Raw genomic sequence first — 20000 nt, 5'->3', positions numbered from 1 at the left:
ACATCGTTTGCATACATAAACACACAGTATATTAATCAATACATACCGAAATCAATTACAACGAATTGCAATTAGATTCTTTTTTATTTATAATGTGATCCCTTCACCTGCACCCAATATTGTAATACATTTTGCCGACGCCCATGAAACGTCTGAAGGTCAAAAGCGGTGGGCGGAGGGCTATATAGATGCAGGCGGCGCTGACAGCAGCATCAGTTACGAACCGTTTCCCTTCTCGGAGACTACAATTGTGACGAGATGATCCTTCAAGTAAGATCATTAATTTTTTTATATCTTCTTATTGGTTCTTTTGCAAAATCTTTAATTGTCTAATTAAGAAGCTTAGCGATTTCTTGGGTTTTATGAATTTTTCTTTACTATGGGAATACTTCATTAAGTCTTTGAAAAGTTGCTGTTGAAAAATATATTTGTTACAATTCAGAATTTACTAAACTGCTAAATTTGGATCACTACCAGTATCTTCTTGCCTTGCACGAGTCTATTTGATTGTACTCTTTTTTTAAGTAATATGTTAAACTTATTCAGACATTCTAACGTGTCCGAAGATTTTTTTTTTTCAACTTACTTTGAACATAGAAATTTTCAAAATAGCGGACTTCATCTTTTCCTTGATTTTTAAAATAACTGTTTATTCCTATCACTAGTAATAAGAATATTCCCGTAAAAACCGGCTGCTTACAATATATTTGTTAGATAGTGTCATTTATTTCTTTAACAACTTCATAAAAAACTGTTAATGCTACAAGAATATATCCGATCAAACAAATTTCACGTATCTCACCAGGTGTCAGCAGTCTTGGCATTGGCTTCTTTGGCCTTTGGCGCTCCCGATGGCTACCATTCTGGTCCATCTTACCACGTAAGTTAATTTTTATCTTATTTTGTTTCTGTATATTAGTTATTTAGTTGTTTTACTTCTAATATGGGCAACAATCAAGGGTGGAGTGCGTTCTGCTTTGAAATATCACATGAATTGGTTTCAGTGATTCGATGTGCGAAATGAAAAATATAAATTCAGAATAAGGGAAATATAAGACGAAACGAAGAAGATAGGTGTCCGAAAAATCACCGTTAATCACGCCCGTGGCCATTACTGAATTATATAGATTACTTATTACGCCACTTCTATGCATCAAGTCTAAATTACGAAGAAATTTATCATTACTCATTAACCTTCTATTCTACCTTTAGCTTTGTTATATGAATTTATTCGAAACAAATGTTCCAAAACCTGGCTTAAAACCTAGTTTTGATATTTTCCACAAATCAGCTATTCACAATACATTTTCCTATATGATAAAGTGTCCGAAAATCTTTGTTAAGTGATAAAAATACATTACTCAAGTGATTGACACACACTGCCCCATACAGATATATTTTACGTGAGTGCAACAAATGCATTTCTATATTACTTAAGAAATTCGCACCTTTAATTGTAAGTACATCATGAATTTTGAGCAAGATTTATTCTGATTAATCTTAGTGATATTATTATCATTATTAGCTAAGCTACAAGCCCAAGAGACCCGAGAAATGAAAAAGTAAAGAATAACATATAAAAGAGAATAATTTCTTTTAAATATGTTAAGATAAATATCAATGAAAAGCAGATAATTAACTCATTCCTGAATCCTTATGACACTAAGCATAGGTATTTAATAAGTATCTAATGTTGATATTCGATTCCAGCTTTAGCCACTTTCCACTGTCTTTTGAAAGTGAATCTGTGAATAAACCTAAAAATATATCCATTGTGAATTTTACGTCAGCTAAACTTTCCACCGTATCTAAAAAAAAAAAAAAAAAAATGAATCGGTGAATGAGGTTGAAAACATAAAAGCACCTGGCCTAAAAAACAATTTCACTCCGATATTAGAACCAGCCATTTCTTTAAATGCTGTGGGAAAAAAAATGGGAAAGAAAGAATACACTCAAGTGAATCACTTCATTGTTCTAATCACCTATTCTTCGAACCAAAACAAATTTCTTTAATTTAATCTAAATTAAAGAAACGTCAAGTATTAATATATCAAAATACTATATGTTCTTAAATAGCCGAAAGGATCATTCAATTACATAAGAATATTTCCACAGTATAACAATACCGTATGCGACAAGCGGGGAAAAGCAAAACCAAGTGAAATAACGTAAGATAATTAAGTACAATTTCGTAACGTCTTCTTCCCCTGCCAGGCTCCAGCCAAATACAACTTTAACTATGGCGTCCACGACGACTACAAAGGAAGCCACTTCGGCCACTCGGAATACCGTGACGGCTACAACACCAAAGGACACTACTTCGTTAACCTTCCCGACGGGCGAAGGCAGGACGTCCACTACACCGCCGATGAATACGGCTACCATCCCGTAGTCACTTATTCCGGAAAGGCTCACCATCCCGCAACCTATGGGCACGGAGGATACGGAGGTGGCCACGGAGGATACGGTGGAGGTCATGGTGGATACGGCGGTCATGGTGGACACGGGGGCGTTTCCGTGACCCATGGAGGACACGGGAGCCATGGAGGTTACCACTAGAAGGATTCCAAAGGATTTTCACTTCGACGAAAGGATCTCAATAGGATAAATAGGGAAATAATATTCCTATTTTTCACTTTTACTCCTAGCAATGTTCCTCAAATTATTGTTTCCCGACTCTTTTTCATAAATAAGTTATAAATTATGTTAAGGTATTTCACACGACATGTCACTAAAAATGTTATAAAAAAATGTACAACAGTTCAGTGAATAAACGCCAAGGCGTAATGAATATTAGCGGTTCTTTTATTAAAACGGCCTTTTATCTTCTGAAGTGTAAACCTTTCCAAAAATCAAATTGAAAAAGGCATTAAGAAATCATTTACAAAGTCCAGTGAAAGTACTTCGTAACACAATTGTTATAAACATAGCAAGTTGAAAACATTTTTCTGCGAAAATTTTCAAATCTTAAGACGAAGGATTTAATAAAAACTACAATTGATTACAGACACCTAGATTTCAGGTCTAGAGCCCACCAAAGTTTAATAGAGAGGCATCGTATTACCTAATATTTCTTCGAATAAATTTGATAAATACAAGACGTTATCAAGATGCAGTCAATTTTTTTAAATCATTGTCGAGTTTAGTAACAGCTAGAATTGCTATAATGATAATGCATGCAGTGAATTAAGAAAAAAAAAAAAGGCAACCATTTACTCACCATAAGCTTCAGGTTCCCTGTGGATAAAGTTCCTCATGTGTTCCCTGAAATAAGATGATTAATTCTTAATTAGTTATAATTGAAAAAAAAAAAAATGAGAGTTGTTAATACGATTATGCTTTTTCTAAATATGGAAATTTTCAATGTAATTCGGATTACGAGTAAAATCATGCCTCGGAATTTTAGTGTGTGTGTATATATATATATATATATATATATATATATATATATATATATATATATATATATATATATATATATATATATATATATATATATATATATACATATATATATATATATATATATGTATATATATATATACATACATATATACATATACATATACATCACTCACTCACTAAATCCCGTCCGGAATTCTCCGGGTTAGGTCCTGCATCTGATATCGCCATTCTCTCCAGAGACTCCTATCCAATGCCATCTGTGCCAGCTGCTGAAATGTCTCGCCTCCATTTGCTTTCTTGAAGGTTTTCACCCATGTATCTCTTGGTCGTCCTCTCGGTCTATTTCCGGCCACTTGACCATGAAGCACTATCTTTGGCCATCTGTCCTGTTCCATCCTCTGTACATGCCCAAACCATCTCCTCTGAATATCTTCCACTCTAATCAGAATTGTGTCCTCAACACCAGCCATTTCTCTCACTCTCTCGTTCGTAATTCTGTCCTCCCATCTTACACCACAGATTCTTCTCAGACATTTCATTTCAAAGGCTAATAACTTTTTCTCCTCTCTCTTCTTCAGTATCCAGCATTCAGCACCGTATATCACTGTGGGGATTACTATTGCTCTTAATAGCCTAATTTTCAACTTAATGGATATATTTCTATCTTTCCAGATTCTTCTTATATACATATATAAATTATATATATATATATATATATATATATATATATATATATATATATATATATATATATATATATATATATATATATATATATATAATATATATATATATATTTATATATAAAATTGTGTTGATTCATAGGAATGGTTGCATAGATGTCCATAGTTGTTGCAACTACAGTTTAAAAATGAAACTTAGCCATTAGCTTTAGTAAGCAGTAGCTTAAAACTGATTAATGATTCATTTGATTATTTTTTTTCTTAAGTTGACATATCAAGCAGGTAAAAAGGGGTTCGAAACACGTGTCAACACCAACTATTAAATGGAGAAATGTAAATGCAGTTTTTCTGTTATCTTGAAAACTAATTGGAGCTCAGTTTGCCCAGAGAGCTTCGATCTTTAAATGGCACTAAGATATCATCTGTTAATTGCAAATGTAAAGTAACATGCCCGAGTACCATATAACTTCAGCAACACTACTGCAAGATCAAGTATAATCTTCGGAAAGATCTCTAAGTGCAGGTATGTGTTGAAGTAGTACCTTCTTTCAGTTCAGATTTTATTTGTTAAGTCTTTAGCACCCTCATTAAGACTTGGTCAGAAAAATTACAGTAACTCTTTCCTAGGTCTTACTTTCACCGATGGGTCTTTTAATGGGCTGCTCAATTACTAGACAAAGGATTTTTGCCAGACTAAAGATTTCTACTTGGTATTTTGGTTGCACTACTATCTTGCGCAAGACCAACCTGTTCACATCAGCATAAGGGCATGAGGAATCAGTGATATCCTGAGTGTTCATTCTTGAGTTCATTCCAGGTTCCTGATTAGTTAATGATCTATGTAACATTTAGATTCTGATGATGCTTCTTTACCTGGGGTTCCCTTCCATAACTTATTAAGTTTTACCAAGGCCTGGAGAGACTTTGCAAAGGCATTTGACATTAGGTCGAATACTCTATAGCTCAAAATTCAAAGTAGCACTGAGGTGCATAAACAAGTGTGGATCAGTTATAGCCCTGGGTAACAGGGAACGCCTCTGGTACGGTTGGCCAGCAGGTTATCAGGGGAAATTAGGCTACTGGTAAGCCAAAGAGTGGTAGAAAGAGAGGGGAAAGTGGGCAAGAAATTAGCATGAGGGGAAAAAAGGGCAAGAAAGTAGATGAGATTTGGAACTTTGAATGTGGGGAATCCTGATTGGCAAGAACAGAGACCCTGCAAATATGATGGAAGAAAGGAAGAAAAGGGATATACTGTGTGTACAGGAGACAAAATGGAAGGGAAGCAAGGCAAGGAATATAGGTGGGAATTTCAAGCTTTTCTAATATGTGGCCGATTGCAGGAGTAATGGTACCGGCATCATCATCAAAGTACAGTACGGTAGAGCTCTTTACATGATATATTGCTTAGCACCCATAGTCCATGAGCCAGACCCAAGAATTGTATGGATTGGTACCATCTGGGGTGGCAAAATGTCACTTTTTTTCTTGAAAGGTATATATCTATAGATGAAAAAAAAGTTTGAAGCCAAGCTTGGAGGAGTAGCTTAGTGCTAGTAATCAACTCGTAAAGATCTACTAATGGTCCCAGTATGGGATCCAAAATTTTGGGGTAGGGGAAATGTAAATTGCAATATCTTTTGAAGTAATGGTCCAATATCTGCAAGTTACCACTCAAAATGTTGGGAATTTTATGTTCTACAAAATTGTATATATATTTTTCCAAAAAGCCAATAAAGTAGGTCACTAGAGGTCAAAAGGTCATAAAACTTTGCTCTTGCCTAAAATCTGTACCTTTGTTCAAAAAATCTCCCCAGCTACTGCACCAATGGGAATTTTTCCACTAAAATGAGCTTAGATAAAAGATAATAAGTGTCCAACTTCATTATATGCCTAAAAGTGTTATATTTATTTGTATCTGACACATATTTGGAAAAGGCCATTTTTTAATGAAACGCCTGCAAACATAAAGATGACAATTTGTTGCTCGTTCATGCAATTTTACAAACAGATTTTCCCCACCAAGAGCAAAAATCATATTAGTATGAGTGTATTTGGTCAAGGTGAAGCACATACACCACTTAACTTTGGAAATGCATGTTACTTCTATCTGGCAGAACAAAACATAAAAATATGGTAAACCATCTTTCAACAAATACAAAAATGTTGATACTTGCAAACAATTTTTTCTGCATTTGTAGGCCTACTTATCTCCTACCCTAAAGTCATGCTCCCAGGATTTTTTTTGGCCACTTTGAATCAATAAACTTTTTTATCTCATTCTTCATCAGTGTCGTCATCATCAGATGAGCCTTCAAATTCAATAGTCCCCTGCTCCTCCTCCTCTTCCTCCATGTTGCTACATGTCTGTAACTTGCAAAGGTATGTGCAGCTCATTCTGTTCTGTAGGCAAGAACAACTCTCCTCCAAGCGCTGTTTTTGACAGTTGCAGGCGATCAACTCCATGACAGCCTCAGGGGCAGGTGGTGCGTCGCCCAGTCGATCACCAACTCTCCACCTACCTTCCACCCGTGGCCAACTGGAGAAGGAATATCTGGACTCCTTTCCAAACTTCTTTTCCAGATGGCACACTGATAGTTGGCTCTCTTGCAGTGATAGAGCAAGGAAAATGTACATGGTGGCAGTTGCCAAGACTCAGCCTCTCCTTTCTTCGAACAAAAAATCGAGAAACGCAACTCATTTATGCTGTTAATTGTTATCATGGCACTATAAAGGGAACATGCTAGTGCCTCTAGTTGTTTGATTGCTTGGTTCGATAGGTCCCATGATTGGCCTAATGACTGCAGGGTTGTCATGTGGTCTTTATCATTTAGAGGACGGAGAATTGAGACTTTGCCCTTGCCGGCAAAGCTGCTCACAGTGTCACAACCTGTGAATGAGTGGAGACCAAGAAGGTAGGCACATTTTTCGAGACCGAGAAGATCTGAAGCCTTCTTAACGTCTATATATTCAGCACGCATCTTTGAGCCCACATTGAAATATACATGGCATGCTAACTTTGGTGTAAAAGCCATAGGCAAAATAATGACATCAGTGTCTGGTGATACGATGATAACAGCTGCCAGACCAGACCTGCCCCAGTGCTCTGCATGTAGAAGTAGCCGGGTGTCTGCCTCCTCCTGACTATTCTGTAGATCTTGAATGTCAGAGACTGAGTCTTTTGTAACTCATATACATCTCCATGTGTTAGGAAAAGCTCTTTCTTGTCCAGCCTTTCACATAGACTTTGATAATTTCTCCATTCATCAACAAGAAACTCAATCGGTTGGTCTTGTTGTTTTGATTATGTAGAAAATTCTTCCACTGCTTCAAACTGTGGCCAGATACAATCTTACCAAATGTCATAGCACCCTCAGACCCTCTTTTCACCCGCTCAGCATTATTAATGGAGTTTCCTTTGTATACGTCGAAGACAACATCAATTTGGCAGTTAACTCTCCCCTCCCTCAGGATCACAGAGAAGATGGACTTGGAAGCTTTTCCAAAAGAGACATTGGTGGTGTTGGCCATTATTTTCTGTACAATGGACATTCCATCAATGATGCAAGCTAAATTAGACGGGATGGTATCGGCTGGTGAAAGATCCTTTCTCAGACGTTTGGAGAGCTGTGCCTTATTGGTCTTTCGTAGGGTGCCTTCAGGGTTTGCTAATGCCCAAGATATAGGACCAAGACGATAGGACAGCACATTCCTCATGTCCAGCTTTCTGGTATTTCCAATGTGTGTCATTTTTGCAAACAGGTTTCTGTCAGCAGCTATGATGACACTTCGTCCCTGTGTTTTCACAGAACTCTTCATTTTAATATCACTGAATGTTTTCAGTTTCAGTTTCTTTAGTGGGTCAAAAAAAAAAACTCTTGGTGGTACGGATATCAAGCCTTTCATTGTAAAATTCTTTAAATGCTAAAGTTCCTTTAACCTCGGCCCCTAAAAGATCTTTTGCAATGTTGTCAGGAGCGATCATTCCTGTGGAGAGGCTGATTAGCTCAGAAAAGACACCGAATGGATTTGTTCAGTTTTCATCCAACATGCTGACCAACATTGATACTGCCCTTTCATCGCTCTTTATCCATGATGCAGTGAGATCAGGGTGGCAAAATGGTTGGCTACTCCTCAGTGCACTTTTCATTAAATCAAGAAATGAACTTATGTACTCTGCAGTCAGGAAGTATCTGTGTACTGCACTTGGCCTGAGGCTGAAACCTTTTGTCCCTCCTGGTGTCTGGGTGTCTTTATTCACTGTCTCCTCAATGGCCTGATCCAAAGGAATCCTTCCAAATGGATTGGCAGGTCCAATTTGAATGGAAAACCCGCCATTCCGGAGGTGCTCCTGGGCATCTGGGTGCTCTGTTGACAGGTTTGTCATCTCTACGTAATATGTGCTAAGATAACGGGTATAGTTGTGCTTATTATATGCAAAAGACCATGGTATCATGTCTTTGATAGCAGACAGATGGAGACACCAATTTCCTTCTCTAGAAGCTCGCAGCATGTTCAACATGATGTCTTCCATGTCCAAGTACAACATCCAAAATGATGCTAGAACCCTCCATCCTGGAGCAGACTCTCTTTGTATGCCCCAAAACGTTCAGTCAGTGACACAAATGCTTGGGTGCTCAGTGTCTCTGTGAAGGTCTCCTGGCATATATCTTGGGAAAATGTGTTGACCAAGTTTCGAATGGCAATTTCATCTTCTTCATGTATTTCTAAGAACCCTTCCAAGACAAGACGATGCAGAGCTTCATACAATAGTTTGTGGAGCCTAACTGAACGATTGTACTGTTTTCCCAAAAGTAGCTTTTCTACTGACCCCTCAGCAATGACATCTGATTCAATGCAAAGATCTCTCAACCCAGCATCTTGGAATCGTTTACCAATGATGCTTAAGATTGTACACAGGGTGTGAAATGTGTCCATCCGAGAAACGACTTCTGAAAATGTATCTCTCTGCTTCCAAATTATTTCAGTTGCTTTGGCATATAGTTCTTGGTCAAACACAACGATAATGCTACTAAGACCTAGTGATCTTCTGATTAGTTGAGACTGGCACAACACCTCATGGACAGTAGACAGTTCATTGGCAGGGGCATTTATTGTGGGTAGATATCAACTTCATCAGGGGTGATCTCTACTTCATCACAGACTTCAATGTTGAAGCCTGTCCAGCTCCCCACAGCTTGGTTTAAGGCACAATGTGCACGAGTGACCAACCAAATCAGAATTTCCTTTTTCACTTCATGATTCATTGTCTGGTCATCCATTTCCACATAACCACGAAGAAAGGGTCTAACACGCTTTCCAGCAATGTAGATGGAAGGAAGCCTTTCCTCAATCTCTATGGTCCGATGTTTTCGCTTCTCTTCATTTATTTGATGCAGCATGAGGGGTTGTGGTCCAAACACCCTGGGCTGTGCAATAATGCCGTTAACTCGGTGTGATGTCCCTCCTCCGCTCAGTGTCTCCTCCCTCCTGTCAATGTTGTCATATGCCAATGTCACTTGAACGTTAGGCTGGATAACTCTTGGTATGGCAACACATCATTCGTTCAACATCATCTTAGAATACACAGAGCTGTGTCAATCTCTTCAAGTTTTGAGTAAGAAACACCATGACCACTTCGGTTTAAGAGGCGAATGACCTCAACACAACCAGTTAGGGATTTGACAGCAAATGGCAGGAGGATGTGTTTAGGAGGTATTACCTTTGCACACGTTATACCATACACGAGGTCTTGCCCAATTGATTCAATGAGCCTTTGTAATCGACCGATACATTGGCTGAGAGGTCTGATCCACCTGTGAACAGCATTCTCAAGAAGGTTTTCACAGAGCATGGTATGAAGGCTGCTCTGTCTTTCATCTCCTCTGGTACTGGGGGTCATGGCATTTCAACATCATGCTGTTTGACATCATTTCTCAGGATAGTGGACAAGTTTCACATCATGACATGTACATTTGAGGCGTTCTGCTTAGTAGCTAGGAGTTCCTCTATAAGTTTTTCGTTTTCTATGACAAGCTGAGAAAGGGAAAGGTTAGCGGCATACACCAGCAATTTGCCCATCTCATCTAGTATTACATGAATACTCTCCCCAAACTCCCCCTCAATCTTTCTACGGATGTGCTTTTTAGTTAAGACTTTAACATCCTCTAGGCTTACACCAGATTCTACAAACAGATGAAGCAGATATTTGCATAATTCAGTCATTCTTATCACCTGAGGCTTCTCAAATATAACATCCCTAATGTATATAAATAGTCCACTATAACAAAGTTCTTCAGTCTTGGCATACTCCTCGTTTGGGTCCGATGCCACAGGATCAGCACCACCTTCAGAAGAGGAATAAGAACTTGGTTTAGTATACCTACGGTAGCAAGAACGGTGGTAGTGGCCCTCAGCTGCAACTAGGTCTCACGACATAATCACTATCATTCTCTGATCACTTTAGTCAATTGCTGCTTGCCTAACTGTCTGGTCAGAACGAAGTTCTACACATTGAACCAAAGGCTCTCTTGTCTTGGTCTTCATGAGATATTTACTGCTTTTCAGACAGAAATTGCAAACAGGTTCATATACACGTGATGCTGATGATGTTAGGCTTGGAGATGAATTCCTCCGGTTAAGTTCTTTCTGTACCCGACTCCCTGGCTTCCCTTCAGATGCTGCTTTTTCAATAGCATCCAGGTCACGTTTCTTAACGAACTTATTCCTGCATCCCCTGTGATATAGGACTTGTGGTACCTCATCATCTCTGGCAGTGGCAGCAATCTTAAGAATTCCGGCATGCTTCCCAATCTCAGCTGCTTTTAGGAGCTGTTCCCACGATGTACGATCCTGGGGCGAATTCAACTCATGGTCTATATCATCACATTCAAAGATACAGGAATTGCATGTTAACTTGCACGGCAACATTACTTGGTCTAGATCAGCGGAACTCTCCACGATAGCTTGGAAATGAAAAATGAAATTAGACACTTAGTTGTATACAATCCTAAATAATGCTAAGACCCTATGACCTTATCATAATGTAAAATGTAAAGCTCTCTATCTCAATACATTGTAGTTTTAAATGGTTAAAAACAGATTTCAGCAAAACATGCATACTAAATGTTCAGAATATTGAGTAATCTAATTTTGTTTTTTTCACTTGCTAAAAATGGGCTTTTTAAAAAAATGTGTCAAATACCGTCAAGTATCATACCTCAGATACGAATAAATTTAACATTTCTAGGCATAAAATGGATTTGGACACTTATTATCTCCAATCTGAGCCCATTTCAGTGGAGAAATTATTATTGGCTCAGTATCTGGGGTGATTTTTTGAACAGAGATATTGATTTTAGGCAAGGGCACAATCTTGTGACCTTTTGACCTCTAGTGACCTACTTCAATAGCATATGGGCAAATATGATATATAATTATGTAGAACATAAAATTCCCAATATTTTGAGTGGTCATACGTAGCCATTGAGCCATTACTTCAAAAGATATTGCAATTTATATTTCCCCTACCCCAAAATTTAGGATCCCATATTGGGACCATTCGTAAATCTTCATGAGGTGATTATTAGCATTAAGCTACTGCTCTAAGCTTGGCTCCAAACTTTTTTTCATCTATGGATATATAACTATCAAGAAAACACAGTGACATTTTGCCACCCCAGGTGGTACCAATATCTAGTCTGGCTCATGGACTACCATAGCTTGGAGGATTTTATGCTGGGTAGGCTTGTTAGCAGTGTCTTGTAAAGAAAAAAAATTCTTTTGCACATGAATGCATTACAGCTATTCTTAGCATCGAGTTCAATCTTTGCCTTAGGCATTCATTCTGTTGGTTTTGTTTTTTACCTACAGTATTCTCTTGAACTTTGCCCATATTTCTTTGGAAGGTGAAGATTGCAAATTGGTTAATCCTGCTGCTATCTCATTAGGAAGTTGTTCAGTAACATGGTTTGACTGTTGGTCATACTGTGTCAATCTTTTCTTATTTCTACCGATGCTAAGGTTGGAATCCATTGCCAGGCAGAAGTATTTATTATCAAAGGAATTTCCCAATGGATCCGTGATCTCGCAGCAGAGCGAATTCGATATTAAAGGGTATTTATGGCTTATTTGAAAATATTAAAATCACGAGCGTTAGTGATAAAGTTCTCACAAAATGGCCATGTGTTACATACTTACCGATCAACTGTAATAATGGAGGCAGGTTGATTTCAGTTTTAATTACAAATCCAGAATTCTTCAGGATTAAATACAGTGGAGTCAAAATCAATAATTTTCTCTTTACAACCGAGTTGGCTAAAATCTAATGTTTACTCTTATTTTGACGGCACTAAGATTCAATCCAAGGGTGGGCAAAAATATTTATCAAAGGAATTTCCCCATGTCTTCACCGGGTTCCGTGGATTTAAGGATAGCCTATAACTGAATTTTACAGAGAAACTACAGTGAATAGAGATTTCAAATTAAAAGGGAATTTATGTTTTATTTGAAAAAGTGATAAGTGATAAAACTATTATAAAGTAGTCAAGTGTTATATATTTACCAAACAGCGGTAATGGTGGAGATGAGTTGAATTGATTCCAAGTACAAATCATGAAATCGACTGGATTTAACACAACAGAGTAGGAATCAACTCTTACCCCTCTGTACAGCCGAGAGGGCTAAAGACTAATGTTTACCCTTATTTCTACTAGCGCTAAGATTTGGATATTTTGGCAAGCAGAAAGATTTAGCATTAAAGTAACTTACCTATGGCTGTGAGCCTGTAATACTAGGGCAAAGCACATTCGATAATAAAGGGTATTTGTTACTTATTTGAGAAAACAAAATGAAAACACAAGTGTGTTAGTGACAGAATTATCATAAAGCCACCAAGAATTAAATACTCATCAATCATCTGTAATGGGGTAGATGGGCTGATTTCAATTCTAAGTACAAATCCTGAATGCTACATGACTAAGTACAGCAGTAGTGATCAACTCTTACCCCTCTGTACAGCCGAGTGGGCTTAAGTCTATTGTTTACCTTTATTTCTATTGGTGTTAAGGTTCGAATCCTTGGTTGGACAGAAATATTTATCATTACCGTAATGGAATTTCCCTATGGATCTGTGACTCTGTGACAAAGCAAATTCGATATTAAAGAGTATTTGTGGCTTATTAGAGTATACACATACATGCACACACACACACACACACACACACATATATATATATGTATATATATATATATATATGTATATACATATATATACACATATATATACATATATATACATATATATAAACACATACACACACACATATATATATATATATATATATATATATATATATATATATATATATATATATATATATATATATATATATATATATATATATATATATATATATATACTGTGTATATGTACACATATGTATTTATATACATATATATATATATATATATATATATATATAATATATATATATATATATATATAATATATATATATATATATATATATAAATATATATATATAAATATATATATATATATATATATATATATATAAATATATATATATATATATATATATATATATATATATATAGATATGTATATATATATATATATATATATATATATATATATATATATATATATATATATATATATATATATATATATATATACACTGAAAAACATACAGGACATAATCCTCAGAAAAGGTGATAAATCTGCTGTATGTCATCATGACGAGAGAAGAATGCATGGAGATGAATGACATCTTAAGTATACAGCATAGTTTATGAGATTAAACAAGGACCAAAATAAAATCTAAAAAAAAATTGTGAGAAGGATATCAAAAGAAACCAATAGTTTGGGACCTTATGTGAAATGCCCAAAAGTACTCGGTAAATATTAGCCCAGATATTTCTACGGAACTGTTAAAAAACATAAACCAGGAAATGCACCAAGACCCATTATTTCACAAATGGCATCCCCAATATGTAAATTGGCTAAGGTACTAAACAACATTGACACTTTACACACCAGCAGGTTATTCATTGAAGTTCTCTGTAAAGTTCATTGATATTCTTAAAGCCACAGAACCCGACGAAGACATGACATCTTTATATGTGGAAAGTCTCTTTACCAATGTTGCAGTTCAGGAGACCATCCAAATCATCTTAAGCATTGTTTACAGATCTGACAAAGACCCTTTCATATTGTTGAAGAATTGTTGAAAGACATGCTCGAAAAAACCGAGAAGAACTCCTTCGTCAGGTAAATGAAGTAGTAATGGGATCTCCAATTGGGAGTTCTCTTTGCCAACATGTACATGGGTGCTGTGGGAGCTAGAACCTTCAGGAGTCACAAGAAGTCTAAATTCTATGCAAGATATGTAGTTGGCATCTCTATCAAAAATAGACGTGATGAACCCGCAGGAGCTTCTTTGTGCCTTAAAAGTAATTCAATCCTAACCTTTACAATCTAAGTTACAAAGGAAAATACTCTTCCTTTCCATGATACTTATGGTGAGAAACATCAGTGTGTGCCTGTCGTCACTGAATCTATGGATGTTGGTTAGTGCCTCAAATTACGGAGAGTATCCAGACTCATAAAAGAGTTCATTCATTGGTACTTACACCAGGAGGGCCTTCCCTCACTGAAGTAGTTGGACAGTTGTCTATGAAGAATTGGACCAAATAAAACAGTTGCTAAGAAACAATGGATGCCCTGACAACATCACAGAGTAAATGATAAGAAGATGATGTCCCTAAAAGAATCATCAGATGACGAATAAAACGAAACACACATTTGAAAAGTATTGCTCCCTTATGATAAAGAAGTCAGGCCTCTAGAGTACCCAAGGAGTCTTAGACCAATGTAGTTTACAAATTCAGGTGCTCAGAACAGGATGGCAAGTCCCTAAATACAGTCTACATTGCCTACTCAACGGCAACGCTCAGGAGGACACTTCAAGCTCACCGTAATGATAGTGTCATATATCAGCAATTTGTTGATGAACACAACAAAAACCTCCATTAAATGATCTTATCAGGGACACAGAAGTAGTTTACGAAGAAGATGGCTATGGGAAGCTAGTGACTGATGAAGCAGTGTGCAACAGGATGCAGCAGCCCGTATTGAACATTTAAATTTCCTCAGACTATGTCCTTCCCTCCGGCAGGAGGGTATTCCACACATGCCTCCAAAACATATTCTAAAGCATGAAGTATTGATGATATGGGACTGCATTGGGGATTTTAGGCCGTATTAGCGATTGTCTTTAGTGGCATTTCCTTAAGTTTTTTTACAAAATATCTTTAAATTTGTATATTTATTTTTGTGGATTTTTTGATTTTAGATTTCGTATGATTTTTTTTTTCTTTCATAAATGCACTGTCATTATATAAGGATAACGACTTCTTTGCAAATATGTACTGATGAAATCCATTAGTTATTGACTGAAACAGCTGTCGGCAGCAGCACAGCAACAAATACGGTCTTTTCCTTCAATATTTTATCTTTGAAGACAAGAAAAGAGACAGAAAACTAGAAAAATGTTGCCTTAAGATAGTTGATGCCACAATTGCTTAACCATTTAATGAGAGTTGTTTAAATGAAATACTATGATCAAAGCGTAAATAAATTTTATATAATATATACTGTATATATATACATATACATATATATGTAAATAATATATATACATATATATATAAATAATATATATATACATATATATACATATATATATATATATATATATATATATATATATATATATATATATATATATATATATATATATATACTGTATACATATAAATACATATAATATATATGTGTATATATACATACATATATATACATATGTAAGTGTGTATGAATTGGTTTTCTCAAATTGCCTTGTAACCATGTTATAATCTCATCATGGCAATAACTTACAAAAAAAAATATAAAAAGGGAATCGTGTATAAGCACATTTACCCTGGCCAATATTGCAGTTTATGCCTTTTGGAGTTTTACAGAAAGGACAGCAACCTCTCTATTTAGCCATCAAGAGAGATATAAGTCAATCTTGAATCTGCTGTATATATTACTGTTGAATTCAGGTTTAATTCTTAAAAAAGAGATGAATCATCTTCATTCTAATAATAAATGGCCTTCAATTAAGTTTTGTCGCTAAATCACTCGTGTTTATTTCATACTTTCAAATATAAAGCCATGGGTACATTTCAATATAAAACGCACTGGTTTATTAAAATAGATTTTACAAGTAAATCAGTCATGAAAATAAAATATCCTTGTTACAATCTTGGCCCGCTTTTATTATAATGGTGATGGGTTGATTTCAACATCTATGTGACAGCCGTATAATAACTGTATAATTCGCTTTTGTAATTCCAAAAGTGAGAATGAATACGATTTAAACGAAATTTCTGGTTTTACATATATGTAGGTTTATACAGTATACTGTATATATAATATATATATATATATATATATATATATATATATATATATATATATATATATATATATATATATACATTCATTTATACATACACATACATCAGAAATATGCACAACAATGTATACACATGGCCTATATATACTCAATATAGTAAGTATATGCACGTACATAATTGGATACCCGTCAGAGAGAGAGAGAGAGAGAGAGAGAGAGAGAGAGAGAGAGAGAGAGAGAGAGAGAGAGAGAGAGAGAGAGAGAGATGTTCTCTAGGTAGTTCGATCTAGCTATAAGAGAAAATATATTTTCAGTTTGAAATACAAAATACATCAATAAAATCTTCTTTAATCGTACCTTATGATTTTGACAATTGTATCAGAAAGTTGACTTGATTGCCCGAACTTGTCCTCGTTGTCTGATGGTATTGGATCCTGAAGACTTCTGTTACCCCCATTGGCCGCTTCTGAACGCCGGTATCTCGTGTTCACTTTATGTGGAACTGTAATTCCATTGAGCAATTTGAGCGGTTTGGAGAATGCCAGGTCTTTAGTATCGAAGTTCCTTTCCGCCATCTTTGAGCATCGCGTCCCTCCAAGACACAGTTTCTCTCTTGGTTCGTTTACGGTCTTTGTTTTGTTTTGACTCTTTTCCATAAATTCTGCAAGTGCCTTCATAACACCCAACGATACCTGGAGATATATATATATATATATATATATATATATATATATATATATATGTGTGTGTGTGTGTGTGTGTGTGTGTGTGTGTGTGTGTGTATACATATATTTACATATATATATGAACATTTTCTTATGAATCAATTAATTCCTATCTGTAAACAGCTACAGAAACAGAAAAGTTATCTAGCCAATGGCAAAACCCGCTTACCCATTTTTTATATGTATAAAGATTTATCATTTATGTATCATTTAGAAAATAAAGAGACCAAATTTTGCTCTAAAGTGGCCAAAGTTTCACAATGTAAGTTAAAGCGGGTTTTTTTTTTTTTTTATCTACCAAACCCAGCATTCATACAAGACAGTTATCTCTTTTTGAAAGGGAAAACTTTTACTTCTCAAGATTTCAGAATAATTTAGAAGCTGAATACCTATACAATAAGATTAAAGAAGTTTATTGAGAGAAAATTTTTTCAAGAAATCAAAAGAGTAAGTTACTCATGGAGGTTTCGAAGACTTAATCCAGAAGTGTTGAAAACGGTTGTCAAAGTCACTCAAATGGGAAATAAAAGGTTCATGGGTCAGAGATGATTACGGTAGGGTATCTAGAAGGAAGTTATGGTATATAAAAATTTGAGGTGTCCGTTGTCATGGAGCGTTTTTCTGTATGGTCATTGGTTAGTATGATTAAGAGGGTAATATGCTCAGAGGTAACCAAGAGAGAAATTTCAAAAGAAAACATAGATGAGCAATTCTATTCACTCAGCTAACCAAAGCTTCAAGATAAAAGAAATATAAGTGTAAAGAAACAATGGGAATTACTCATGAGAAAACATAAGAATAAAAGACAGCGTATTGGAGACTTAAAGCAGAAACTACGAAAAGTTTCGCCAACCTGGAAAGCCATATTTAAGTGTAAAAACAAAGAAAATCTATGACGAAAATACGCCAAAGCAGAGGATGTTGGATTCAAGCTACAATCGCTACAACCCTAACTGGGAAAGCAGAATGCTGCAAGCCCAAAGGCTCTTATAGGGAAAGCAGCCTAGTGGGTAAAGGTAACAGAAGTAACAAAAAAAATACATATGAATATCAATAAAAACAATTATAAAATATATTAAATCATTAAGAACGTTAAAAAAAATCAGTTATATATAACTAAAAAAAAGAGACATGTCAACCTGTTCAAAAAAAAAAAAAAAAAAAAAAAAAACGATTTTACAAAAAGTTTGAACATTTAAAGTTACACCGATTCATTCCACAATCTGCTCATATTTGGAATAAAGCTTTATGATGGAGTAGGCATACCTACCGTAGGACCACGTACAGGATGGTACAGCCTGGGAAGATATGAATGCAATAAACTGAATTATGAAAGACTACATTATATGTAACATGCATAAGAACTAAATGAACGATGGTGCCAAAGATTAATATCCATATAAGAAATAATAAATTTAATAGATTGCAAGTTTCTATCGTACAAATTATTATTATTATTATTATTATTATTATTATTATTATTATTATTATTATTATTATTATTATTATTATTATTATTTGATACGCAAAAGTAAATATTCAAACAAGAATCACTCCTGTAATTTCAAATGAGTTATATATAGTTAAAGGACATTGTCAATGCAATTAACTGGACGTTTAGCAGCAATTGTCCTTGACCTACTTACAATCATGATTGAGTTTTGTTGGGGTTCAACTTAGGCATTATTAAGGGGTTCAGCAACGACCAGTTCGATTTGAGAAAGAAAGGCAGCAGGAATCAACTGAATTGCTTCAATGCATTCAAGATTTTAAGAAATAGGTCAATGACATTTTGTTTGTAAAGAAATTTAAATGCATTGAAAGAGGGTTTTAGTTACAGTATAACGATCGAGAGCTCTTTATGATCAGACAGTGGGAGGGCAAAGGGGTAGAAAATTATATCACTTTGATGTAAAAGTAGCTGACATCCAGAGGACATCACCTAAAAGTTACGTAATTGCATTTTTGATGGGAGAGCATGAAACGTGAGAGAGGAAAAGCTATGAGGTAAAAATTCGAAATACAAGACATGAAGTTGAAAAATTTGATATCGTGCATGTTAAGATATAATATACAGTATTGGTTAGGATGAGGAGAAATAGCAAAATAAAGTTTGCTTTCGAGAAAAGAAAAATCCATTGAGGAAGGTGAAAGTAATATTTTAGGACAATACAATTTATAAAGGAAATGGTACAAAGTATGAAGGGACTGTTGTGCGGTATACCAAGGGATATAGAAAAATATGAAACATGTAAAACTAAGGTACCTATTTTTACAAGGACTAGTCACTGAATCAATAGTAAAATATTTAAGCAACCAGTGATCAGTATCTTCTAAGAGCCTTCTTAAAGCAAGCAGTTTCATTCTTAAAATGTAAATGATCTCGCATGCACAACTATTAGAAAAAGTATGTTTATCGATTTAACTATGTATAAAAATTGCATATATATATATATATATATATATATATATATATGTATGTATACATGTATACATACATACATATATATGCATATATACATATAACATATACATACATACATACATACACAATATATATATATATATATATATATATATATATATATATATATATATATATATATATATATATACATATATATGTATATATATACAGTATATATATACATATATATACAGTATATATACATATATATATAGTATATATACATATATATATAGTAT

General features: G+C 35.0%; 1 protein-coding gene across 1 annotated transcript in view; it reads right to left on the bottom strand.

Annotated features, from left to right (window-relative positions):
- LOC137620259 (probable serine/threonine-protein kinase MARK-A) overlaps positions 1–20000 on the bottom strand; it is a 131286-nt gene that overhangs the window by 15433 nt on the left and 95853 nt on the right. Inside the window, exons 4-6 of the mRNA XM_068350502.1 lie at positions 16927–17261; positions 3221–3264; positions 2127–2555 (exon numbers count right to left, since the gene is read on the bottom strand). Coding sequence (XP_068206603.1) covers positions 2127–2555; positions 3221–3264; positions 16927–17261 — 808 coding nt within the window. The remainder of the gene's footprint in view (positions 1–2126; positions 2556–3220; positions 3265–16926; positions 17262–20000) is intronic.

The sequence above is a fragment of the Palaemon carinicauda genome, chromosome 2, assembly GCF_036898095.1.
Source record: "Palaemon carinicauda isolate YSFRI2023 chromosome 2, ASM3689809v2, whole genome shotgun sequence".
Lineage (NCBI taxonomy): Eukaryota > Metazoa > Arthropoda > Malacostraca > Decapoda > Palaemonidae > Palaemon > Palaemon carinicauda.
The sequence above is the reverse complement of the archived record's forward strand: the minus strand, read 5'-3'. Positions and strand labels throughout refer to the sequence as shown.